Here is a 25,308-nt window from a genome sequence, read left to right as displayed (position 1 = left end):
TCTGTGTGTTAGTTTTATTGTCTTTGCTTTGGTCTATACAAAAAAACCAATAACCAAAAACATAAAGCGGTAATAATAAAACTCTCTGCTGGGACCCCCCCCCAGCCCCCACACCCATGTGCAGGAGGTAGTGAGGGGAGTTTGAAACAGGAAGGGGAAGAGAAAGCCCCTCACCACACACCAGAGGGGTCAGCCAAGAGCACTTCTCAGGGGTCAGCTAGGGCAGTTACATGGATGGGGGGGCGAGGAAGCTGTCCCCAAGCTCCCCTGGGGTGGGTGCCAAAGCCAGTTGAGCATCCTGGAGAGAGGAGCAGGCAGTGTCCTGGAGCGGGGGACTCGCTCTCCACATCTTCGCCCCATTTCCCTGGACGATCCCTGAACTTTTCAAGAGAAGCTTTGGATTCTGGGCCTTTGGGCCTTGAACATGGGTCCCGGAGACCCCAGGGGCTCAGCACAATTGCTGAATGGAGTTCAGTGATCAGAGCCAGAGGAGAAACCAAAGCCCCGTGGGGCCCAAGCCACTGGAGACAGCCCGAGAGGAGGGGAGATTTCCAGGGGAGGGCAGCCCAGGAGGAGGGTAGGTTTCTGGGGGAACAGAGGGTGCCTCGAGTCTCTAAGCTTTAGTGCCAGGGCCTCGGGGGTAGGAAGGGGGTGTCGGGCCCTGGACCCCTGGCCCAGAACAGAAAAGCAGGAGCAGATCACCATCCCAAGACAGACCCTACAGAGGACCTCTGGAGGCGTGGGGTTCAGCTGGAAGCCGCAGCCCTGCTGCCCGGGCTCAGGCACTTTGCTATCTCGCCCCATCACCTGCGCGGAGAGCCTCTCAGATGGGAGACCGCACCTGGGGGAGGGGCAGACAAAGAGGGGTCAGGCTGGGCCTGTGACCCCTAGGAGCTCATGCCAGTCCAGAGTCACCTGCCGACCACCCATAGGAGGAGCAGGACCCCCTACCCCGAGCAGAGATAACAAAACGTGGCAGGCCGAGGCTTTCTCTCGGGGAGCTCAGCACCAAGAAGCCCACACTTATCCCCCAAAAAGGAGCCAGGGTTTCAACGGAAACACGAGAGGGCCTCAGCAGGGAGGAGGTTCTAAAGGGAAGGGAAAGCGCGAGGGAGAGCTGCAAAGTGGGGAGGCATCATACTGGGATCCAGCCAGCTAGGCCAGCATGTGGTCCGCAGTAGGGAAGGGGGGCCGGAGGCCGTCGCTGTAGGTGTCGATGGGATAGTCCCCGTCCATGTCCATGTGCATCTCCAGGGGGTCCAGGGGCACATCACTCGAGTACATGGGGCGGTAGGTGGCATCCATGTCTGGGAAGGAGAAAGGAGCTCCATCTAAGGGTCTCAGGCTACCCTGTGGGGGGCCTGGACAGACCTCAGCCACACTCCAGGGGGCCTGCCCTCCTCCCCAGACTCCCATGCCAGGGATATGGAGAGGAGTACACGTGAACACTACGGTAGCTGTCCCTGGTCCTTTGGCAATGGGGATACAAAGCCGCTTTGTCTCTCACACCCACACAGCACCCCGCCCCCCGCCCCAGACTCTCTGGGGTCCTGAGGAACTCTGCACACTTACCATCTGCATAGGGTTCATTGATGGGGATCATGCTCTGGGCCTAAGGATGGAGACAAAGAGAAACATTGTGGGAGAGGGGAAGGGTGGAAACGCTGGGCTGGGGGGCACTGAGAAGATGCTTCTATAAAGAGTGCTGGAAAAGCAAAGACCCCTTGAAGGGACAGAGGATGAGATGGGGTCACACAGTGCCTTGATCAATTTCCGTCCTCAGGAACCTCCCCAGGGTCCCACCATTCATGCTTGGGGGCACTCATAGAACTAGAACAGCCCAGGGGAGGGGAGTGGAGGGCAGACAGGACTGGAGAATGGGTACTGGGAGCTGCCCTACCCAGGATCAGGGCAGCCACCAACTTATATAGCACTTTGTGAAAGTAAGAGAAAGGCACCCCTGCCCCAGTACTTTATATTAGTTTGGACAAAATAAAAATGCCATTATGCAGGTCAAAAACAGGTAAGATGGTGTAACCTACAACTTCCATCTGTTGAGAATTGTCATAAATGATTCAATTATAAAATAAAAATCCATGAAGTTGACAGGAGATAGGAGCCCCCTTAAAAGTGCCATCTTTGTGCAGTGTGCAACTTGCACAACCATATACTGCAGCCCAACTCCAGGTACTCACAGCCTCCCAGGCGGCAGGGTCGTGCTTGAAGAGGGAGTTGGTGAGCTCCACAGACACACGCTTACGGTAATCTGGGTTCTTGTCCTCGGAGATGCGGAACAGGACAGCAGCGGCGTAGGTGGCTGAACAGAGGGAAGAAGACAGGCCAAGTCAGGCCCCTGCCTCCACCCAGACTGGGGGAACAACATCCAGCCTCTCCCCTCATCGCCCCCCCAGCCCCAGCCTAGACCCTCACCGGTGCCCTCGTTGCGGGAGTGCAGGAGCTCCATGAGTGGGGCTGAGGCCCCCTCAGCATCAATGGCGTCGGCTGCCTCCTTGTCCTGGGCCAGCTCACACAGCACCCCAGCAGCTACACGCTGGATGTTCTCCACCGAGGAGTACAGGAGCTGGGGAGGGGGGCGCAGGGCCAGTGTAAGGCAGGCCGGCAGCACGCCTCACAGCCCTGCCCACCTCTGCCTCCCTTTTTTGGATTTAACCCAAGTCCACACTAGGAAATGTATAAAGTCTAAGAAAAGTATAAAGAAACAGAAAAGCAGCTACAATCCCCCAGCCAGATACAGCTTGTTAACACACTGGCATACTTCCATTGGATTTTTATCATCACTTTTAAATATATATATATTTACATATATATGTAAATCATATATATATGATTCCCTTTTGGCGGAGGAGGTAATTGAGTTTATTTATTTATTTACTTTTTTAATGGACGTACTCGGGACTGAACCCAGGATCTCGAGCCTGCTAAGCACGCTCTACCACTAAGCTATACCCTCCCCCTGTAGTACAGGAGAGCAGATCTGACTCTGTTGTATCTGTTCTTTTAGCTCTAACCAGTGTGCCGTTTTCTAGGTTTATTCTTGCTAGCTCTGCACTCTTTGTAAAACATTGTTGCCTTTAGCCTGTCTGGTAAACAGGAGAGCCTTTTCTCAAGGCTCTGACCTTTAAGGACATTAACACTTCTGCACTTACATAAAGACAAGCTGCAGAATAGAACCTAACTTTTGTTTTGTTGAAGGTTTACACGGAAAGGTTTACACGGACACCATGACCTGACCCACGTGGACAGCTGCAAGAACAAAGAATTCCTGCAGCAAGAAGTTTGTAACAACCAACCACACCCCCTCCCGTTTTTTTGTGTAAAAGGAGCCTGTATTCTGACTGGAGCAGGATGGTTCTCCAAGACGTTAGTCTGCCATCCTCTTGGTCTGCCCGCTTTCTGAATAAAGTCACTATTTCTTGCCCCAACACCTCATCTCCCGATTTTTTGGCCTGTCATGCAGCCAGCAGAACAGTTTGGACTTGGCAACATCCCCGACAGATTCCTGTTTGTTTTTTTAAATCAAATATTGTAGCAGAATGCTTTTTCCCATATAATTCAATAGCTGTTCTTAAAAACCTGAGTTCATATTGATATTCAGGAGAGAAAGAGGCAAGGTAGATAGGCAGGGGATTGAGAGGTACAAACTACTAGATATAAAATAAATAAGCTACAAGGGTATATTGTACAACACAGAGAATATACCCCAATATTTTATAGTAACTATAAGTGGAGCTAATCTTTAAAATTATGAATCACTATGTTGTACACCTGAAATTTACATAATATTGTACATTAACTGTATCAATAGAAAAAAAAGGAAGGAAGGAAGAGAATGCTACAAAGCAAACAAAAACAAAAATTAAAAATCCTCATCGATCACAATTGGAGGTAGTTACCGGTACCAATTCCTTGCTTGGAACATTAAAAATTAAAGGATTAAAAAAAATTTAAAGGAAAAAAATTTCAAAGACAAAAAAATTCTTCAACACCATTGTCTATGACCTCATGATATAATGGACCTTTTTTTTTTTTTTAAGTTTAGATTTTTACTTTCAGTTTTTTGGTTTTTGTTTCCCCTTAACAGAGGCATTGAGAATTTTACCCAGGACCTCGTGCACGCCAGCACATGCTCTGCCACTGAGCTATACCCACCAAACCCCTCAGTCCATCCTCAATTCTAAGTAAGGTTGCAATTGTCAGCGGTGTGCATACATCTATATCATATTTAAATCACATCATGTTGGGGAAGGTATAGCTCAGTGGTAGTGCATGCCTTGCATACACAAGGTCCTGGGTTCAATCCCCAGTACCTCCATTAAAAACAAGTAGATAAAAACCTAATTACCTCCCCCGCCAAAAATAAATAAAAACAATTTTTCTTAAAAAAATCACATCATGTTATTTCAAAAAGAGCAAGTCCCAGACCTGTACTACTTGATCAAAGGAGACCAACATTTTCAAGGCTCTCTATACATACTGTGAAATTGCTTTCTGGAGAGGTTTTACTACCTCATCTTCTCCTAGTGGGGTATGAAACAGCCCATTTTATAGCATCTTCACCACCACAAAGTACTCCCATTTTTTTCTCCGCCAATTTGGTAGTGGAAACTGGGCTCTCACTGTGCGGTAAGCTTCATTCCTTTAAACTCCCAGGGCTGAGCATTGCTTGTTCATGAGCCACCGGGGAATTGCATGTCCTCCTCCTATTACACGACTAGGGTCTACTATTACCGAGCTCTCTTATATGAAAAATACCAAATTCTTGTCTGCTCTGATGCTTGCAAATATTCTCCCAGTTTGCTGTTTACTTTTTAATGCTTTCAGGTTGTCTAATATTAAAACATCATTCTTGTTTTTATTTGTGGCCTCCTTTGCCTTTGAGCTTGGAAAGGCTTTCCCATGCTAGGATTTGTTAAGTGGTCACTCTTGGTGTGGCCACTTTTCTCCAAACTCCTCCAAAGACTCTTGATGCCTAGCCAAGATGCCCTCAAACCCAAGGCTACCAACCTTCCCCTTCCAGTAGTGGGGATAAGCAGGGGTTGGGGGGAACCTCTCCTGCCCAACTGCCCCAGACTCACCTGCACAAACAGGGGGATGGTGTTAAGTCGGAAGATCTCCATGCGGTTCATGGGATCCCGGGCAAGGATGTGCAGGGCTCCAGTGCAGCCCTCCACGATCTCCTCCATCCTCACGCCATCCTGCACAAGAGAAGGCACTGGGGTATAGCAGCAGTGGCTCTTAGGCGTGGACACACACACACCATGACACTAGCAACTCTCTCTGGTCCTTGGAGTTGGTGTCAATTGCAACTTGCCTCCCAAGATGCTCACATGTGCACACATTCACAGAAGACACCCTGACTCCTGGGGGGGTGGCAGTCCCAGGCCCCACCAGCTCACTCACCGTGTAGGGCTGCTGGGTGCCTGCAGCCACGTGGCGCTGGGCATCCTGGTGGGCCTTGACCAGCAGCTGGACAAGGCGGGGAATGACCGCGGCCTCCTGCAGTGGGGCATGGTTGGCTGGGCACAGGGCCAGATTCCGGATCAGGCCGATGGTTGCCTGGCAAGAAAACGGACACCCATTCAGGGCATTTCCTGGGCATCTGGAAGACCCCACTTCCCCAGCATCATCTCTTCCCTCTCATCTCGGTTCCCCTGGGCCAGCCACGGACATGCTGGAAGAACTCCAGAAAATGAGACCACCCCTAGCCATGCCCCTTACTCCATAGAATCTATGGGTCCTCATGTCTGACTCTAACAGTCCCTCCTAAGATGATACCCCATTCCAGAATATTCCACCAGCCCCTACGCCCTGGCCCTAACCCCTGTCCCTTCTCTCTTAACCACCCCCTCTCTCCAACAGACAACACTACTTGCTTTTCTGACAGTTCTGATTATCAGGGAGTCCTCACTAGGGGTGACCCCAAAGCCTCTTGCTTTGGTGATGTTCATACTGTAATCAATCCCGGGTAGGGCAGCTCTGGGAAGAGGTCTTCTTCCCAGGTCCCCCAACTCCCAAGTCATTCTGGCCTCCTAAGTTTCCTCAGGGTCTAATAAAGCAATTTATTATCTCATTTGATCCTAAAAACAAGAAGCCAGGAGGGCAGGGATGAAAAGCATAGGAGAGAGGACGTCGTGAACACAGGGTGGATGATCTGCCAAGGTCACTTGTCAACTTAGCTGCTGAAACAGGAGGCAAACCCCACCCCCACCCCCTGCCTCAAGCTTGCCTTGACCAAGCCCATGGAGGGGCCACCTGCTGCCCTGTCTCTAAAATAAAAAATATATAATCACTTAGCATCATTCTTATCTGCACTGTTTAGTTGTTGAAAATTACAGCAGTAAGCCCCTGCCAGCTGGCTCCAGACCCTAGTCTGTGGTAGCCCCTCCTTGAAGCTCTACTCTCGGGGATGGCCCAGCTGTAAGACAGAAAGATTCTGGATGTCAGAGCCATTGTGAAGGTCTAAACCGTTACATAAGAGCGGGATGAGCTTTTGCCTTATTGGAGCCACTGTATTTCAGGCCTCTTTGTTACAACAGCTTTGCCTGTACCGATACAGCGCTTACTCCTGTCTTCAGAGCTCCTTCCCTCCCCTGACCCCACCATGCAGCAGGCGGCACCTTGACCAGTGGCCACTGGTTGGGCTGGTTAAGCAGCTTCACAATGGCTGGGATGCCGTAGTTGAGGCGCACAGAGTTCTGGGCCATCTCCGCCTCGGGGTGGCGGCTGGTGAGGTGGCGCAGGGCACAGACAGCGGGCTCTGTGATGTCGTCCTTGTCGCCCGCGCGCAGGATGGCATGGATGAGCGCCTCCACGCCGCTGTTCTGCGTCACCAGCGTCTTGTTCTTGCTGTTGTTACACGTCAGGTTGGACAGAGTACCCGTGGCACAGGTGAGGACGTTGACGTCGTCCACGCTCAGCTGGTTCACCAGGATCTTCAGCACGCTCTCCAGGCCCTCCTGGGGTCGGGGGAGGCAGTGGAGAGTGAAGGAGACTCCCCAGAGCAGGGTCTTCCCAATATATCCGAGAGGAGGAGGACAGCCTAAGGGGGTCTCCAGCACACTTAGCTGATGATGCACCCTGCCGGTGTGTGCCCTCTAACTTTCACCTCCGTGATCCCACCGACACCCCATGAGAGGGTAATTCTAACCCGTGGGGCAGCTGGGGATCAGAGAAGTTGAGGGCCTTGCCCACAGACACACAGCTAGTGAGCTGGATATGAACCCAAGCCCATCTCTAAGCTCCATGCTCTTTCCTCCACCCTCTCCTGCCCCTGCTCTGGGTCCACAGATACAACAGAGCTCTACGCAGGCCAAGGGAGGCCCCTAAGCCAGAAGGAAACTGTTGAGGAGGCCATGTGCTTCGGTAACAGGCCCAGCTGACCTACTTTTACACACTTCTCACCTTCCTAGGCCTTCACTGCTGCCCACTCAGTGGTCCCCAGGCCAAATCTGCTTTCAGGAAACATCCCTAACCCAGAAGTCGCCCTTCTCCCAGGGAGAGTCACGTGGACCTTGTGGTAGAACAGAAAAACCCCAGGCTCTGGGGGGCAGACATTTCTGGGTTCAAATCCCAGCTCTGCCATTGACTGGCTGTGACCAAGGGCCATTCCTTAACTCCCAGAGCCTGTTTCTTCATCTAACAATGGACCCCACACTCTCCCTCTGGGTATCGAAAGGGGTAAAGAGCCAGTGTCCCCAAGTGCCTGGCAGAGTCCAGCACATGGTGTTTGATAAGCAGCCCACTGATGCAGTTCTTAGGAGTGACAGTCAGGGTGCAAGAGAGGACCAGAAGACCTGTCCTAAAACTGCATTTCTCCCTCAGTTGTTTTTAGCCATCGGGGCCCCCAAGCTGTCTCTCGCACACTGCTACTCCCTGCCCATGGTCTAGATCACAACAGTTCCTCTGGTACCATCTGAACCCCGGCTTAGAAACATCAGCCTCCTCCTCCTAGTCCCCTTCTTGAATCCCTAAGAGAGGTTAGAGCCTTAGGTGAAAGGGATGAGGGGCTTGAGGGCACTTCCAGCCTCAACCACAGTGGAGCCAGATTTAGAGGCCTCAAGCCTCACAGGGCTCCTTAAGGTCAGACTCCCAGACAGGAGGCTGGCCGTGCTAAGACGGGAGGCCAAGGCAGCTGAGGAAGCAGACCCAGGCCCAACCCGTCGCTCACCTGCTTGGTGGCCACATCCGAGAGGTTGCGCAGGGTCCAGAGGCAGTTCTGCACCAGGCGGGGGCTGTTGCTGGTCAGGTGTTTACCCAGGGCCTGCATCCCACCTGGGGTGGGAGATAGGGAGCACGTCAGCCATAGGGGAGCACAGTGGATGGAGCCCAGCCACTAGTTAGGGCCCCTATCCTTGCCCACCCAGCCACATGGGCCATCCTCACGGGCCATAGTACTCACCAGCCTCCACAATGGCGGGCTTATTGCTGGAACACACAGACAGCACCTTGAGCACACGGCTGGTGGTCCAGAGCAGCTTCTCATAACTGTAGTTGCGCATGATCTGCACGAGGGCCTGGGGTCCTCCATTGGCCAGGATGATGAGCTGTGGGGGGAGAGGGGAGGGAATGTGAGACAGATGAAAAATACGACGAGGAACAAAGAGAGAGAGGGAGGTGACAGAGCTGTTTTCACTGAGCTTCATCTAAAATCTGAATAGCTTTTGTGATGATTAAATAAGCCAAAATGTTGGAGAAAATGATAATATACAGTGCTGGCAAAGATGAGGTGAAACTACTAATAGATATCACCACTGATAGCATTGTAAACAATGCTATCCTTTTGGAAAGTATCTGGCAATATGGGAAAATGCTTAGACATATTAAAAACCCTTAGCCCCACAGATGATAAAAGTGTTCTCACTCTTTGGGAAAAGCTGTGTCCCCAAAGATGTTCATCACAAGTGGATATTCATAAAGATGTTCATAAAGATGGAAAATTGGGATCAACATAGATGCCCTCCGTCAGAATACAGTCCAGGTCCTCCACTTAATGAAATGTGATTTGCCATTATAGAGGGTGATTCTGAGGACAGTTGAGCCAACAAAAAAAAAAGCTTTTAAAAATATCATGTAGAAAACAGACACAAACTGCTCTGACTACAACTATGTACCAATATGTCCACAGGAAAGCACTGGAGGAAGCACGTGAAGATAACAGGGGTTATGTGAGAAGAATGAATGTCTTCTTTCGCTTATCCTCAAAATATTCAGTAATATGATGAAACACGTACACCTGCATATACATATGCAGTTAACCAAAAAAGGGTTAAGGAGGCAGTGGCTGGAAGCTGCAGCTGGACGGAAGGTGATGCCACAGGAGTGGCGGTCCTGGTTGGGGGCCCACCTTGCTCTCCTGGTTGCCATAGGCCAGGAGCTGCAGGCAGTCGGTGGTGATGGCCAGGAACTTGGGGTTGTTCTTGTTGAGCAGGGGCACCATCTTTTGCAGCCCATCCGCCAGGCGCACCGCCATCTTGGCGCCCTCCTGGTAGAGCAGCAGGTTGTGCAGCGTGGTGATGGCGTAGAACAGGACAGACTCCACGGGGGAGCTGGGATGGGAGCAGGGGGTTTTTGTCAGTCAGGTCCTGGATGGATGTAGGCTACCTCCCCCAGTACCGACACGCTTATGGAAATAACCGTCTGCTAGTATCTCATCATCCTTTGAGTCTAGCCTCATCTTTTTTTTTTTTAAAGGAAATAGCTTTATATCTTAGCACCTGTAACAAACAAACAAACAAACAAAAAAACCCAAAACAAAAAAATATCACCCAAGGAAATAGGTCCAGGAATGTGGTTTTAGAAGCTCCCTTTGGAGAATGTGTGAACAGAGGATATAATACAGGCCGTTCAGTAAAAAGACCTTCATTCAAGTCCTAGCCAAGTCCCTTCTTCACTGGATGCCCTCAGGTGATTCATTTGACCTCTCTTGGTCTCATTCAGTTTTTGTTTTTATTCACTTCAAAACCCAGAATTTTATAACTGGCATAAACATTTCCATTACACCAAAAACAACAAAATACCTAGAAATAAACTTACTTAACCAAGGAGGTTACCTATACTCTGAAAACTGTAAAACACTGATGAAGGAAACTGAAGAGGATACAAATGGAAAGATACCTTGAGTTCTTGGATTGGAAGAATCAACATTATCAAAATACTAGCCTCACTCTTACATACAGAGCAAACAGCATCTCTCCTCTCTCCACTGGGACCATGGCTCCTGCTCTGGGCTCCCGGCTCAGTGCTAAGCTCACAGTTAAGTCTTCATGACACCTGTCCCAACTGAGTAACTGTCACGTGGAAGGCCTCGTCCTAGAGAGGCATTACAAGGGATTCATAGAAGAGTGGAGTCAGTATCTCCACCCTCAGGGAACTGGTATGTGAGCAGATGGGCCATGCTGACTGCCACTGTGAGAAGGGCGGGCCAGGAGACCCCTCCACGATGCTCAGACACACCCAGGTCAGCCTGGTATGGAGATAAGGAAAAAGGCAACATTGCCAGGCTGGGAAAGATAAAGGTGGCAAGGGACTTTGCACAGGATACTCCCTCTGCCTGGAATACTCTTCCCTTCATCTACACCAGCCAAACTCCATCCAACTGCCAATCCCCTGACATTAAAGTCAACAGCTTCTTATAGCTCCTCTGACCGATCTTGGACACACCTTTGCCCTAGTCTATACTGTATCCTAATAACTAACTTGCGAGTTACATGTCTGTCTCCCCTGCTAGGCTGTGAGCAGCTGAGCACCAGGACTGGGCATGGCTCTATACCTGGCACGTAGTAGGTGCCCAGGGAAGAGAGGGGAAGAAGTCCAAGTGAGGGAAGCAGTAATACCAAAAAGCATGACACTCATTTATATGTGTGTCTGGGTACTTCTGTAGGCACGGGCATAAAACAAAATGTTCATTGCATGACCTATTGGTGAAAAATAACCTGACTGTGTATTTTTCTATTTTCTCTAATGAATCCTTTTAAAATAAAAATAAGCCTTTTCACGTATTAGAATTAAAACAATGTTCCAATTAAAATTGGGAAGGCTGTCTTATTTGTTTACAATCCACTTCAGCTTCTGTAAAACCAGTTCTTTTGGAAACCAAATAGAGGTCCCCATTTGGATGCAAAATAAGACCACCCAGATGCAAGACAGATGAAATCAAATTTAGATCGACCCTTTGATTCTTATAAATTTTATCAGAATGCTTTGGCCCAAATAGCTGGGACTCATCTGAGACATTTGGAATGATTTCTGCACTGGGGAAGCGTAGACGCCAAGAGGGGAAACTTGCGCCCACAGTGAGATGGGGTGGGTACCTGAGCATGCGGACCAGGGCAGGGATGCCGCCTGACTTGAAGATGGCAAGGAGCCCCTCACGGTGATGGGAGAGGTTGTGCAGGATGCTGGTGGTGCAGCGGGCCGTGTCCAAGTCACTGGTGTTCTGCATGGTGCGCACGACAGCCGCCACCAGCTGGGGTGAGCCCATCAGCGCCCGCCGAGACGCCTCCTTCTTTGACAGCTGGTTCACAATCATGGCCGCCTTGGTCACCACTACCTGGGGACAGCGGGGAGGAGGGGAGGATGTGAGCAGATGGGCCAGGCTGACTGCCACTGAGAGGGAAGGGCCAGAAGACCCCTCCACAACATTCAGACACACCCAGGCCAGACTCTTCCTGCTAATGGGGCTCTGGGTCAATGACCTCGCTCCACCCCAGGTAGGGCCCTCTCCTACAGACATCTGATGTCTCCCCTCCCTGCCACGCCTGTACCCCAGCCAGGCCCCTCACAGACCGGGTCCTCATCATTGAGCAGTTTGGTGAGCTCAGGCAGGGCCCGGGTGGCCAGCTCAGCGTCGTCCTGGTAGTTGATGAGATGTACAATGGCTGACTTGAGCAGCTGGGATGGCTCGGCCAGCCGCTGCAGGTTGGTGGTCTGCCCCTCCACCTGAGTGGCCAGCAGCAGCGAGCTGTCTTCTCCTGTCACGCCAGGACACATGGCCTCCCGCACCCGCTTAGCTCTGGCCGTTGTGGACATCTGGTACTCCAAGTCACCTGGGGGCCAACAGGCAGGGACTAAGCTGCAGGAAGTGGGCAGGGGGACACTGGGGAGCAGGGCAGGCTGGGCAGACTGTTCCCCTGGGTTCTCTGGCTGCCTCTAGCCCACCACTCACAGTTCTGCTTCTAACTAGTGATCTTAAAGAGGTCACATCGCCTCAGTTACATCATCTGTAAAATGGGGCACCAACTGTTCTGTCCACTGCAGGGAATTCTTATGAGAATTAAACGAGACAACAGTTGTAAATTGCTCTTAGAGGACATGATGCATGTACTTGGACATATCACTATAAGCAGATTATTGTATGTCAACTATACCTCAATAAAGCTGTTGGGTTTTGGTTTTTTTTTTTGGAATTAAGCTGTTTTTTTAAAGCAGAAAAAAATGTCAGTGATTATCATTATTAGTAGGAAGAGCTAACTTTGTAAAATTTAATTTTATCTTTTTAACTGAAATATAGTTGACTTACAATGTTTCAGGTGTACAACAAAGGGATCCAGTTATGCATTTATATATAAATCTATTCTTTTTCTGATTCTTTTCCATCATAGGTTATTATAAGATATTGAATATAATTCTCTGCGCTATATGGTAGGCCCTTGTTGGTTATCTATTTTATATATGTTAATCCCAAACTCCTAGTTTATTCCTCCCCCACCTTAGCTAACATTTTTTTCAGGCACACCTCGGAGATACTGTGGATTCAGTTCCAGACCACTGCAATGAAGTAAATATCACAATAAAGTCACACAAACTTTTTGGTTTCCTAGTACATGTGAAAGTTATGTTTACACTATATGCAGTGTATGAGGTGTGCAATAGCATTATGTCTAATAAACAACAAGGACCTACTGTAGAGCACAGGAAACTATGTCCGGTATCTCGTAATTACCTATAATGGAAAAGAATCTGAAAAAGAATAAATGTGCGTATATAAATATATAGTAGATATATATTACATACATATGACTGAATCGCTTTACTGTACACCTGAAAACAACATTGTAAATCAACTATACATTATCAAAATAAAAAAATGAATGTTAAAATGAAAAAAGTACATATCTTAATTTTAAAATATTTTATTGTTAAAAACTGCTAACCATTATCTGAGTCTTCAGCAAGACACAGCAGTAATATCAATGGTCCATGATCACAGATCATAAGAAATATAATAATCATGAAAAAGTTTGAAAAATTACAAGAATTACCAAAATGTGACACAGAGACACAAAGTGAACAAATGTGGTCGGAAAAATGGCACCGATAGATTTGCTCCACACAGGGCTGCCACAAACCTTCAATTTGTAAAAAACGCATTATCTGCAAAGTATAATCAAGTGAAGTGCAATAAAATGAGGTGTGCCTATACTACTATGTGCCAAGAGTGAATTAAGTGCTTTCCTTACATGTTCTCATTTAATCTTACAACAACCCTACAAAGTAAGACTATTATTATCTCCACTTTACAGATGGGAAAACTGAGACACAGAGAGGTTATAAGAACCCAACCTGGGATCTGAACTCAGACAGCCCGACTCCATAGCCCAACCCCGACTCTGTGTCTCTCCCTTAACAATCAGGTAGAGACAACCTAGGTCTCTTTTCAACCCTGAAATCTCATGATTCTAATTATACCCTCATCCTCCCCAACAGAGGCAACTCTCCCATTACATGGGCAGGCAAATGGAGGCCCAGAGGGTCACCTAGTAGTATTCAGCAGATCAGAGGGAAAGTCAGGACTGCGGGTTTCAGAAAGCAGGAGGTGGGTTCTCAGCTCAGACTCCAGGCTCCACCCTCTGGTGGATCTGAGAGTCCCACAAACAAATGCCCCGCGAGTGTCCCAATGGCCCGGGGAGAGGGAGGCAGAGGTCCTATCCTCCAGTTAGTCGGGAAGGAGGGGACATCCACACGGCTTTCCCATCTGGATGCTGTACTTCAGCTACCAACACAATGCCTGGCCCTGCAAAGCCGAGCGGCCTCTGCCTGCTGCCAGGGAGCAGCTCCCCGGGAGCAGAGGCCGAACTCCACAGTGGCCCAGGCCACCACACCCTACCCTGCACCCTACCCTGCACCCTTCCCAGCTCCCACGGCTCACCACACTGCAACACTCAGGGCCCAGGAGGCACCTGCAGACAGCAGCTAGGACTGGATACTCCTCTCCCCCAGAGAGGTGGGTGCCCTGGGCTGGCTGGCATCCCCACCCCTGACTAAGCTCCATGCCTGACTAAGCGGTCACTCCACCACCCAGCCTTGGCCTATTTGCATATTGGGATATGCCAGCCTGGTCTCCTCCCCGCCCCCCACAAGGAGCCCTCAGGCTTGAGAACTGCACCTCCTCTACCAGACCTAGGATTCCCTGAGGGCTGGAGGTCTGCCTGCCCTTCAAACTCCTCCTGGACCAAAAGGACTGTGTCTCCCCCAGAGTCCATGGGCTCCCTGAGGGCAGCAGTGATGCCCCCGTATCACAAAGTTCATGGAAAGCAAGGACAGTGCGTCTACCTTCAGACCGGAGGGCAGGGTCTATGCCTCCCCTCCATTCAAGATGTTCATGGAAGTGTAATCTGCCTCCCTCCCAGATGGGGGCGCCCGGAAGTAGCTGTGCCTCCTCCCTCAGACTCGTGAGTGTAAGAACAGGAACTGTGCCTCCCTCCTCAGACTGGGGGCCCCTTAAAGTCTGTCTCTTTTGACCCTGACTCCCTCCAGGGCCCAGCCTGGTTTTCTGCTGGAATATTCCCACAGAAGAGCCCCCAGGCCTGACCTTGGCTCTGGGGCACCGCCTGGGTGTAGGTGGTGGTCTTCTTGAGCGTGTACTGGCGCCCGCAGGCCTCGTCCTCCTCCATGATGCCCTTGCTGCTGACCGAGGGCACGCAGGTGTTGGCCCCCGAGTGGATGCCCGAGTCATAGGTGTACGTCTGTTGCCACTCAGTCACCTTGATGGGTTGTTCAATCAGGTTCATCACCTCCATGGTGGCTGCTGGGGACACAAAAGAGAGGCAGGAAATTAGCTGGCCCTGGTGGAGCATCCCATCACCTGGCGCAGTCCCCATTTTCAGCCTCTCCCCCCACCCTGTCCATTGCCCCTTACCCCACCACAGTCCCAAGGGCCCCAGTGGGCTGTGGAGAAGGTGGGGTGGGAGGCAGAAAGGACCAATCCCAGGGAGGGACTGCCCAGGATGGGATGCCTGTGTGAGTCCTGGGCTTGGATCTCTGACCTCCAGCCCAGAGTGGGGCGAACCCCGGGGGGAGAGCAGCAGTGAAGGAGCAGATGCCCCAACCCAGCCCTGGGCCCCCTCTCCTGGCTGCCCCTGCCCAACACCCCCAGAGCAGGAGAAGGCACTCAGGGTCTCCAGTAGCTTCTGGGGTCTCACAGACCCACCCCCATCCACTGGGGCCCCTTGGGAAAGGCTGCGGAGGTGAGGCAGCTACACCCCAGGCGCTGGGCAGGAAACCCAGTGGGGCAGGGAAGCAGTCAGACAGGTTTCCCCAGGGGCCCCAGGCTCCCTTAGAGACTCCAGGATCTCACTTTCCTGCAGATAGGACAGGATCCCAAGTGATTCAGAGGACCAGGCCCTGAGACCCCCAACTCTCCAGCACTCCAGCTCCTGGAAGCCTTTCCCAGAATTCTGAGTCCCACTGACTAGGTCCAATCTCAAGACACATGCTACTGGGCAATTTCACTGCTTTGCTGAACCTCCATCCTCATCTGTAAAACCTGGATTGGGGAGGGGATGGGAGGCCTACTGGCTTTGTAAAGGGCCCACGGTGCCTGGCACATAGTAGGTGTATACTGTTGATGGCCTTGGCCAAGTATCAGTAGTGCCTATCCCTAGGGTGCTTTCTCACCTCCTGGCCTCCTCGGGTGGGGCGGACCTCGGGTGATCACTGCTATTCAGAGACATGGAGGCACTTGAGGTTAATGAATAGCTGGGCCCGACTCTGTCCCAGGGAGGTGAATTCCCACTCGCTCTGTCCAGCTCCCCTGTGTTGGGAGCTGACCTCCAGAGTCTAGCAGCTGGGAGGAGAGGCAAGGGAAGCTGTCCCCAGTGAGGGCCTACCTGTCAGATCTTTCCCTCACAAGCGGTTTCAAAGCACCTGCTGTTCCCCATTTACAGATGGGGAAACTGAGGCTCCACCCAGCAAGGAGGCATAGCAGAGAAATGGCAGAGCCGGGACTAGGCCAAGGCATGAGTGACACCCGAGTCTGGCCTGTGAACACCCAGCGTGGCCTCAGAGAGCAGACAGACCCCAGGCTGGTCCACCCATGAGGCTGAGCAGCAGCACCTTGCACCTCAAACCCAGTGTCCTATCGCCCTGGGAGATAGAGTGAGGATGAGGCCAGAGTGGTAGGTGAGTCTAGCCCCACCCCAGGAACAAAGATCACCAGGGATCTGTCTTCTGGGAGGGCCCAGTGCCAACCTCCAAGAGGATGATGAATGACCCTTCAGGTCTCCCTGCCTTTTATGGCAACACCGGCTCCTCCCTGGCCTGTGAGCACACCTGGAGCAGGCAGAGGCAGGAGCCAGACCAGCTCCCAGCAGTCTCCTTCCTCTCCTCCCATCAACCAGAGTGACTCAGAGTTTCAGGCTGATAAAACAGAAGCAGGCTCAGTGCCACCAGATGTGCCCAGCTGCTTTCCAGGCACTGGCCAAGTGTGGTTATTTTGGGGGAGCCCCCACCCCCGCCTTAACCACACACTGCCCAGCATGCCTGCGTTTCCTGGAGAGAGGGAGACAGAGAATGCAAGAGAATTTGGGAGGAGAAAGCCAGTCACAGAGCAGCCCCCAGGGAGGAGAAAATTCAGGCAGGAGGCCTTGGACATGCAAGCACTGGAGGAGAAAGATGAAACCATCAGTATATACAGTTGCACTAACCCTGTAAATGCCACTGTGAGGCAGAGGGCTGAGCTGACATCTCCAACATCTGGGTGCTGAGCCAACATCTGGCCGCGAGCCTCAGTCAGACCCACTCAGGACAAACTGTACATCTCCAGCCTTATCAGTAAAAACACCTCATCCAAGCCAGAAAAAGCCACTCCCCAAGTAGAGACTGCAATCTACCCCTGGCGCTTCTCAGCCAGAAGGGTGTGGGCCTTGCCTGGAACCTCACCATGTCCAAAGGGACCACCGAGGTCAAGGCTGGCCATAGGAGGGGCATCTCCTCTGCAGGCCCCTCACCAACCCGCCAGCCTAGGCCTGGAGCCAAGAGAAGCTGAGGGCTGGACAGCTGCCCAGGGCCAGACAGAGGCCTCACGGAGGTCAAAGGATCCACAGCGGAGCGGGTGGGGGACAGTCGCCTTAACTATCTAATGAGTCTCATGCTTCCCTCGAAGCAATGTGGACTGGCATTTTATTATTCCCAGTTTCTAGGTGAGGAAGCAGGCTCCACGTGGAAAAACTGGCGCTGTTAAAATCCAGGTCCGCCTCAGGGCAGACCAGCCTCCAGCTGACCAGGCAGGGCTGCTGCCCTGGGGTCAAGGAGAGTCCACCAGATATCCTGCTGCAGAAGGGAGTGAGGGGCAAGGGGCAGCTGCTCTGAAGTCAGGAGTCCTGAGTTCCAGTCCCAGCTCCGCCACAAACTTCCTGGGTATCCTTGGGTGACAACTTTCCCTCCCTGTGCTTTGTCTACAGAAAGGATGGCCCAGGTGATCTCAGAGGCACGTTGACATTGAAGCTTCTAGGAATAAGGAATCAGAATTCCCATGACAGACAAGAGGCGGTTGAGGGTGGACAAGGTTAGAGGTGGAAAGAATTTCAGAGAGGATACACTCCAAAGCTCTTCTGGAAGAAAGGATGGTGGAGGGAGCTGATCCTGCCACAGAAAAGCTCTAAGTCAGATCTCATGCAGGAGTGTCAACCAGCCCCACCTTTCTCCTCACCTACTCCCCAAGAGAACTAGGGGAATTCTCCCATAGTAACAAAAGTGCTGTTTTTACAGTTCCCAGGGTGGAGGGCGCCGCACCCAGTTTGGTCTCGTCCCTCTACACCCTGGACTGGGAGCAAGACCCGCCACAATGCCCCTGGACAGAGCCAGGGCAGAAGGAGGCAAGACAGACACGGGCCCTGCCCATGCACCCGGCTGGAGACGGGCACAGCCAGACACAGGACACAGGGCGGTGCTCTGAGTTGAATGGGGGTACTTTGTTTAGCAGCATGCTCTATTGTTGGCAACACAGGAGGAAGAAGCCAGCTCAGAGATCACAGGGTGGGGTGAAGGACCTCACAAGGGACAGGAAGAGAGAAGACAGGGGCCCTGGAGAGGGTGTTCGAAGGACCCCTCCCCCACCAGTCCACACTGGCCAGCAATCTGCAAGCAAGCCATAAGGCTGCTTTGGGGCGGACCCTGCCCCGCACTCCTGGTTCCTCCTCTGCATGGCCCACCCAGCAGGATGGCACTGGGCACTCTAAATCCAAGACTGTCCTGGCAGACTGTGACCCAGCCGTGACATTAAAAAGAACTCCCACCAGAACTACATCAGGCTCTGGCCCCCGCCCGGACCCACCAGCAGTGACGGGCACAGCTGGGCTGGGCTGCAGGATGCCAAGTGTCAGTAAGACAGCTAGAAACTAGGACAGGAATGGGCTGCCCAAGAGGCTTGCTGGGACCAGGCTCAGAAACATTGCATTAGAGGACAAGAAGGGCAGAGGGAGGGCCCTCCAGAAGTTCCTTGGGCCAGAGGCCAGCACCCTGTACAGACTCGGGATCATGCGCTCAGACAATGACAGAGGAAGGGGGCTGTGGGCAGGGCAGAGGAGTGTGGGGGTCAGGGGAGAGTCTCCATCCAGCCCCACCACTCAGTGACCGTGTGCCCTTGGTTAAGTCACGTGATTGCCTTAAACCTCATCTGTAAGGTGGAGACGATCAAGACACTCCTTTTTTTAGGCTGTTGTGTGAGTTGCACACAACTGTGACTGTGGAAGGTTCCTGTCAACAGTCAAGGCCCAGGCGAGTGCTCTTCTGTTAGAGAAGCAAAGAGGCAGAGGAGGCGGCCAGCAGAGATCGGCCTGGAGAGGTGGCCAGCAGCCAGCCTGCTTTTTGGGACCCAGTACCTAGGCCAAGACCCAGCCTTCCTTTCCCTGACCCTCTCCAATGAGGGCTAGGAGGGGAGCTGCCTCCTGGCCCTAGGCCAGAGCCCCTGGGGCAGGGTGGGGATGTGGTTGGGGAGGACCAGTTATGTCCAGGTCCTGGGAGGAGAGGCCAGGTGGAGATACTGCACTGCCCCTCTCCCTGGTCACGTGAGCTGCCTTTTGCAGCCAAGGGGCGGGCAGGCCAGTCGGGCCTGGACATTCCCCACATAGCAGCCCCATGGGAGAGGCTGGGCTCAGCCAGTCACCAGCCCCAACCCTTCCCTACTCTGTCTCTGACTCCAGCAGAGATTTGGCCAGCAGTCCCAAGCACAGATGGACAGACTCTAGAGAAGTACAGAAACAGACATGACTGCTTCCCTTGAGAGCCATGTCTCCCCCATCAGGCTGGGACTTCCCAGCTAGGCCTCTCCCCTCAGACTGGTGGCTCTAGGACAAAACCCCCTGCAGGCTAGAGGTTCCTTGCCAGAGACTGTGGTCTCCCCCATCAGACTGGTCATTCCGAAAGGGCAGAGACTGAAGTGGGCGCCATGCATGGCCAGGGCCCTGGGGACGGGATAAGACACAAGCCCATCCGGAGCTTCCGGAGGAAACCCCTCACTTCCGGTCTGGAGGACAGCCCCAGCTGGGGCCGGGGACTGGCTGGGGGTGGGGGAGACTCAGGTCAGACCGACCCAGCTGCTATTTGTTTTCCTCCTTCTGGGCTCCTTCCCAAAGCAAACAAACCAGGGTGGGAAAATGAAGGAGACTTGGAGGAGAGGGAAATACCCAGCCAGGTGGCTCGACCCAGGGAAGAGGGCTCCAGCTGGAGCTCCGTTGCCTGCCGGTGACCCTGTGCCGGCAAAAAATCCCAATCTGGCAGATGACCCCAAATTGGAACTCCTAGGAATGGAAAAAATGCTCTACCAGCCTCGGGAAACAACAGCAAAGGACTGATTTGTGTCGGTAATGGTGACATATCTCAATACACAAGTGCCCAGTATCCCCATTCAACCACACCGAGCGGGGCTGGGGGAACCCTGACCCCAGGTGGTGTCCACTCCTCAGGTATGGCTGGCCAGTTTCATCCTGCAGGGATCGCCGCTGGGCCCTCTCCTGGGAAAGAGGGACAACTCAACTTTCAGTTCCCTGTGGAGAAACTAGGATTTGGATAAAGGTTTGGTCAATATTTGTTACTGTATAGAGAGTGGGGGATCATCAAGATGGAGACTGAGGAAAAGGGGGATGCTAAGAGAAGAGAAATAAATGTGGTGGTAGTTGCCTCAACGGAATGGGATTATGGGTGATTTTTTTTTTTCTCTTCTCTCATAAACTTTCCTAAACTCTCCAACTGTTTTGTAAAATGATTATGGCGGGAGGATATAGCTCAGTGGTAGAGGGCATGCATGAGGTCCTGGGTTCAATCCCCAGTACCTCCACTAAAATAAAGAAGTAAATAAAGAAACCTAATTACCACCCCCTAAAAAGAAATAATTTTTTTAAAAATAAAATGATCAGATGTTACTTTTTCAACCAAGTGGGGGGGGTGGTCCATGTAGTGCAACCTCCACCTCACCCCCAAAAAAGCAATGTATTGATTGTCCAGCCCCACCCATTTCTCCTGTGTCCCTGCCACTCGCCAGACACAAGAATCAACTGTCCCCACAGGGGGAAAGAAAGCAGACCTGTTAACGCACATTCTGCAGGTCATGGAAAGCTGAGCCTAGCTTCCTGCCTTGAGCCTCCAAAGGCTGAGAAGCCAGGAGGCTGAGCAAAGGGGAGTGGTCAGTTTTCTCTTCAGCTTGGCCAAGGAAGTTGCTGGAAATTGGGGCAGTCTGTGCCTCTCAGACCTCCACCAGATCCAACCGTGTCCCAGGAGGGAGCTTCGTAGTGTCGCTTACAGGAACACCAACCCGGATGACCTGTCCCAGACACAATGCTCTTTCTCTTCACAGGGGTCACAGGGCCAGAGGCTCCAGGCTATCTGCCCCTCACATCCAGGTCTCTCCTTCCAAAAGACACAAGACTGAGAGTTTCTCCCCAGGGACCCCAACAGATTTCAGACTTGCCCCCAAAGGTAGTGGATTTCTGCCTGCCCTCTCTCCCGAGTCAGGCTGGCCCTCCCCCAGGTCACAGGGATGGGGCCCTGCTCCATCCTCTTCAGAGAAAAGCTGGCTCTGAGCCTCCATCAGCATCTCTCTCCTACTCTTCAACATCTCCTCTCTCACAGGCAGTAAGTCCTTCCTCCAGTCTAGCCTCCACTCCTTCCAAAACAGTCCCAATTGCTCTTGTGTCCTGTCCTCAGGGTTGTTGGAAAACCACAAACCCGTCACCCTCTTCAGAGCCATCAGCCAGGACTGAGTTATTCGAGCTATTCTGTCACAGCAAGTCCCCTCAGCCTTCTCGAGGATCAATAATCCCCATGCTGGGGTCCCCTCCTTACCCTCAGGGGATCCAGAAGCCCAGTGCTGATAGGCTCTGTACCCAGACTGATACACACAGAGGCCCATGCTGGTGTCAGGTGCCCAGTTGGCAGACGTACCAGAGCCAGGCAGGTCTGAGAGGACAGTGACACCAGCCCCTCCCTTGAGGACCAAGGCTCTGCTTACCCCACCCCCATCACCAGAAAGGCTCTCTCAGCAGAAAGAAACCTACTCCCAGCCCTCAGGGCTCCCAGCCCCAAAGCAGAGGGTTGCCAGTTCCCCGCCCAAGAGCAGCCTGGCAGCCTTGACTGGTAGAGTCCTGTAGGGCAGTGGCCCAGGCCTAAATCTGACTTTCATTTCTCTCCACACCCCAGGGAACAGGACCCCCCCCCTTTATCTTGGCACAGCCCCAAGCCCCCAACAAATCAGACAACTCCCACTTCCTATGCAGGGACAAGCCCAGAACAGTCCATGGTTCTGCCCAGCTCAAGCCAGGCGAAGACAACAGCTTTGACTTCTGCCCTCCTCTCCCAGCCACAACCTCCTCCACACATCCGCCACAGCCCCTGGCCCTGGGGACACAGCCCCCTCCACCAAGAACCAAAAACCAAGGCATGGGGGAGGTTTCAGAGGGCTGGAGGCTGGGATATGAGTCACCCCCACCTGACAAACCTGCCCCCACCATCACCACCCACACACACCATCCTGGGCCCTTTTGAATTATCTTCTCCCCAAATTCCCAAGCAGAGACTGTCAAAAAGGGATGGCAGAAATTCTTCCCAGAGCCACAGTAGGGTGGTATAGCAGGTCAGACTCTGGGCTTGGAGCCAAAAGACCCAAACGCCAGCCTTGGCCCTCCTTGGGTCTTGCTGTGCAACCTTGGGCAAGTGACTTAACTTCCCTGAGTTTCAATTTCCTCACCTGTGGAATGAGGTAATGATACTCGAGGGGTGGTCATAAGCGAGGGATGGTCATAAGGATTAAGCGAGAACAGTTAATGAAAGTGCATGGAATCTGAAAAGCCATCCCTTGCTTTTTAAGTTACCATTTATTTGATATCATTATTCCCATTTTGCCAAGGAGGTACTGAGGCTCAGAGAGGTAAGGTGACTTGACCAAGGCCACACAGATAATGAGTGACAGAGCTAAGAATCAAACCTAGCTCAGTCCAAGCCTAAATCCCATCTCTCCAAATAAACAGCCCTTCTGTGTATGAGTCAATTGCCCCATTTCATTCTAAGGTAGCTCTTCTTCCCAATCCCTCCCAGTCTCTGAGGAGAGACCCTCCCTACCCCCCAACCCCGCGGCAAGCAATGGTACCTGCCCCATAGTTACCTCCTTCGTTCCCATGAGCTGCAATCCTCAAAGCCTCAGCCCTGGCAGCCCAAACAGAGGTTCCAGAGGGAATAGGGTGTAACTGGGGCTCGGGGTGGGGCGGGGTGGAGGGTGCTAATGTCACCCAAGCTGGGGCCTGATCTATTAAGAAATGACTAATTGGATCATACCTTTTTTTCTCCCTCCAGTCCAGTAAGTAGCCAGTTTGCACCTCCTAGCAACCTTCTGGGTATTATCTTTTCATTGCCACAAACCAGATTAGTTAAACGAATCATTTAACCAGAGTAATTACAATGCCTTCCCCTCCTCCACTTTGGCAGAGAAGAGGGAAAACAGGTTATTTCACCCAAATTCCATGCCCTTGTGACTCCCCAGATGTACGTACCACCCACCAGAGCAGAAGAGGGATAAGGTTCCATCCTGACTCTCCCCTGACCCAGGGCGGAGCCTGACTCCAGCCCAGGACACTCCTTGTGGATGGTCTGCCCTCTGCCCCACTCTCCAATCTACAGCCACAGTGGAGTTGTAGGGCGGTGGGGTCTTCCCAAGTGACTCAGGGCAAGCAACCTGATTCCCCCAATCTTGCCCTCACCCCAGGAATGAGGGAGCACCTGGCTCTTACATTCCCCTCTTCTCCCCAAAGAGGCCAGAGAAGGGGCTCTTAGGAAATTGGAGGGTCGGGCAAAGGGCTAACACAGTTTTGCCTGAAACCTTCCCCCCCAGAAGCCTTCCTTCTGTCCCACTTTCCCCATCAGGAAAGGGGGTGGGAAAGGAAAGGACTGCAGAAGGCTCCAGAAGGAATGCACCTTCAAAACCCAGAAATCAAATGGAAATCCAGCCCCGTCGCTCCAACTCTTCAGCCTCAATTACTAGGCAACTAAATAATGCGGGGGATGGGACGGGGAAAAAAAAAAAAGACCAGAACAATCGCTCCCCCCCCTCAGTCAGTTTGGCCGAGCCCTGCCCCACCCCCATTCCTGGGGAGGGGGGCAGAACTCGGGAGAGCGCCTCTAAGGCAGGCCTCCTGCGAGGGGGTGTGGTGGTCCCCGGAGGCAGGAAGAGAAGGAAGAAGCTGCTTCCCCTTTGGCCCATCCCCCAGACCCCTGCCCCCACCTCAGGCCCCAGGGGCCCGACAAACAGGATGGAGGTGGGGGCGGGGAGGACGGGGTCAGAGCGCCGGCTCTGAACCAGGTTCAGCGTGGTCGGCTAGGGGAAGGGGCTCTGCCCCAAGAAGGACCCCGTCAACCTGGGAGAAGCGCAGGGCAAGGAGGCAGGAAAACCCCCAGAGAAAGCTGCCGTGAGTACTTCCTCCTGGAAAGTTTGTTTTGGGTGATTTTTTCCGCCAAGAAGAGGTTAGAGAGGATGAGTAGTCCTGTTCCCATATCAACACTCTGAAAGCCGCAGCTACTGGAAGCAGGGCGGGCGACCCCTCCGCCCAGACCCCAGTCCGAGCCACGGGTGCCAGCCACCGGCTGGTTGGCGGAGCGGAGCCCTACACCAATCCCACTTCCATCCCATTCCGCCTCTGCTGGCCCAGCCGTAGCCCGGCACCCACCGGAGCGGAGCGGAGGGAGGCGCCGCAGGTACTGTCCCGACCCGGCTCTGAGAACTGGAGGACAGAGCCTCTACACTCCGTCTGCTCACCTGCTCGGCAGGTGGGGCCCGCGTCGCTGGGAAAATGTGCTCTCAGCCCCCACAGTTGGGCAAGCCGGGCGCAGACAATAGGGCCCCACCCAGGCCCCGGGGAGTAGAGAGGGAGGGAAAGCGAGGATGACGCGTGAGGTGGGGTGAGGGTGGCCCCGAAGAGACCAGCGGCAGCAAGTTTCCCAAACAGTAAATTCCTGACTTCAGAGTGAGCCCCGGAACTCAGGCGTAGCAGGTTAAATGTCTTCCCTGCAAGAGTCAGGGCCAGAGTCAGGGACTCGGCGTCAGGCGAGCTTCGCCTCCCTGGGGGAGGCGCGACCCCGGAGGCACCTGCCTTGACCCCTCCCGGCCCTTTTCAGACTCGGGCTCTTCGGGCCCCCAAGTGCGCTCTGCTCGAACCTCGCGCCCCCTTACTAGCCGCGCCCAGGACCCCAGCGCGCCCCCTACAGCCGGTGCAGTATGGCGCTCCCTGATTCCCTCCCTCACCTGCCCGGAGACGCGGGTATGGGCCTCTCCGCCACTCGCCAGCCTTCCCTCGCCCCAGCGATACCTGCCCCGATCGTCCGCACCTGCGTGTGGAGCCTGGCCGGGCTGGGTAGGGGTCGGGCCGGGATGGGAGCCGGCGCGGGCTGCAAACTGAGCTCGGCGCGCTCGGGCGGCGGCTGCTCCGGACTCTGGCCAAGGCAGCAACTCAGTAACCGAACAAAAGGCGAAGGGACCTGACAGCCAAGCCACGCCTCTCGCCCCTCGAAGCTCCGCCCCCAAGGGAGACG

General features: G+C 53.0%; 1 protein-coding gene across 9 annotated transcripts; it reads right to left on the bottom strand.

Annotated features, from left to right (window-relative positions):
- On the bottom strand, positions 1 to 25,242 carry JUP (junction plakoglobin). Of its 9 annotated transcripts, none has more exons than XM_031685981.2 (15): positions 25,086 to 25,242; positions 14,831 to 15,046; positions 11,806 to 12,065; positions 11,331 to 11,569; positions 9,365 to 9,566; positions 8,420 to 8,564; positions 8,189 to 8,292; positions 6,639 to 6,977; positions 5,422 to 5,577; positions 5,097 to 5,216; positions 2,431 to 2,581; positions 2,196 to 2,317; positions 1,573 to 1,612; positions 1,142 to 1,307; positions 1 to 841 (listed from the first exon to the last, which is right to left on the bottom strand). In XM_031685981.2, the coding sequence occupies exons 2-14, from the start codon at positions 15,036 to 15,038 to the stop codon at positions 1,156 to 1,158; spliced, it is 2,238 nt and encodes a 745-aa protein (XP_031541841.1). In that variant the 5' UTR covers positions 15,039 to 15,046; positions 25,086 to 25,242; the 3' UTR covers positions 1 to 841; positions 1,142 to 1,155. The 9 variants fall into 9 exon arrangements, with proteins under 9 accessions (XP_031541841.1, XP_072794795.1, XP_072794796.1 ...); XM_072938694.1 differs by having other exon boundaries at positions 25,105 to 25,234; XM_072938695.1 differs by having other exon boundaries at positions 14,831 to 15,043; positions 25,105 to 25,230.
- Between the last annotated feature and the right edge of the window lie 66 nt (positions 25,243 to 25,308).

This window comes from Vicugna pacos, chromosome 16 (genome assembly GCF_048564905.1).
Source record: "Vicugna pacos chromosome 16, VicPac4, whole genome shotgun sequence".
In the NCBI taxonomy this organism is placed as follows: Eukaryota; Metazoa; Chordata; class Mammalia; order Artiodactyla; family Camelidae; genus Vicugna; species Vicugna pacos.
The sequence above is the reverse complement of the archived record's forward strand: the minus strand, read 5'-3'. Positions and strand labels throughout refer to the sequence as shown.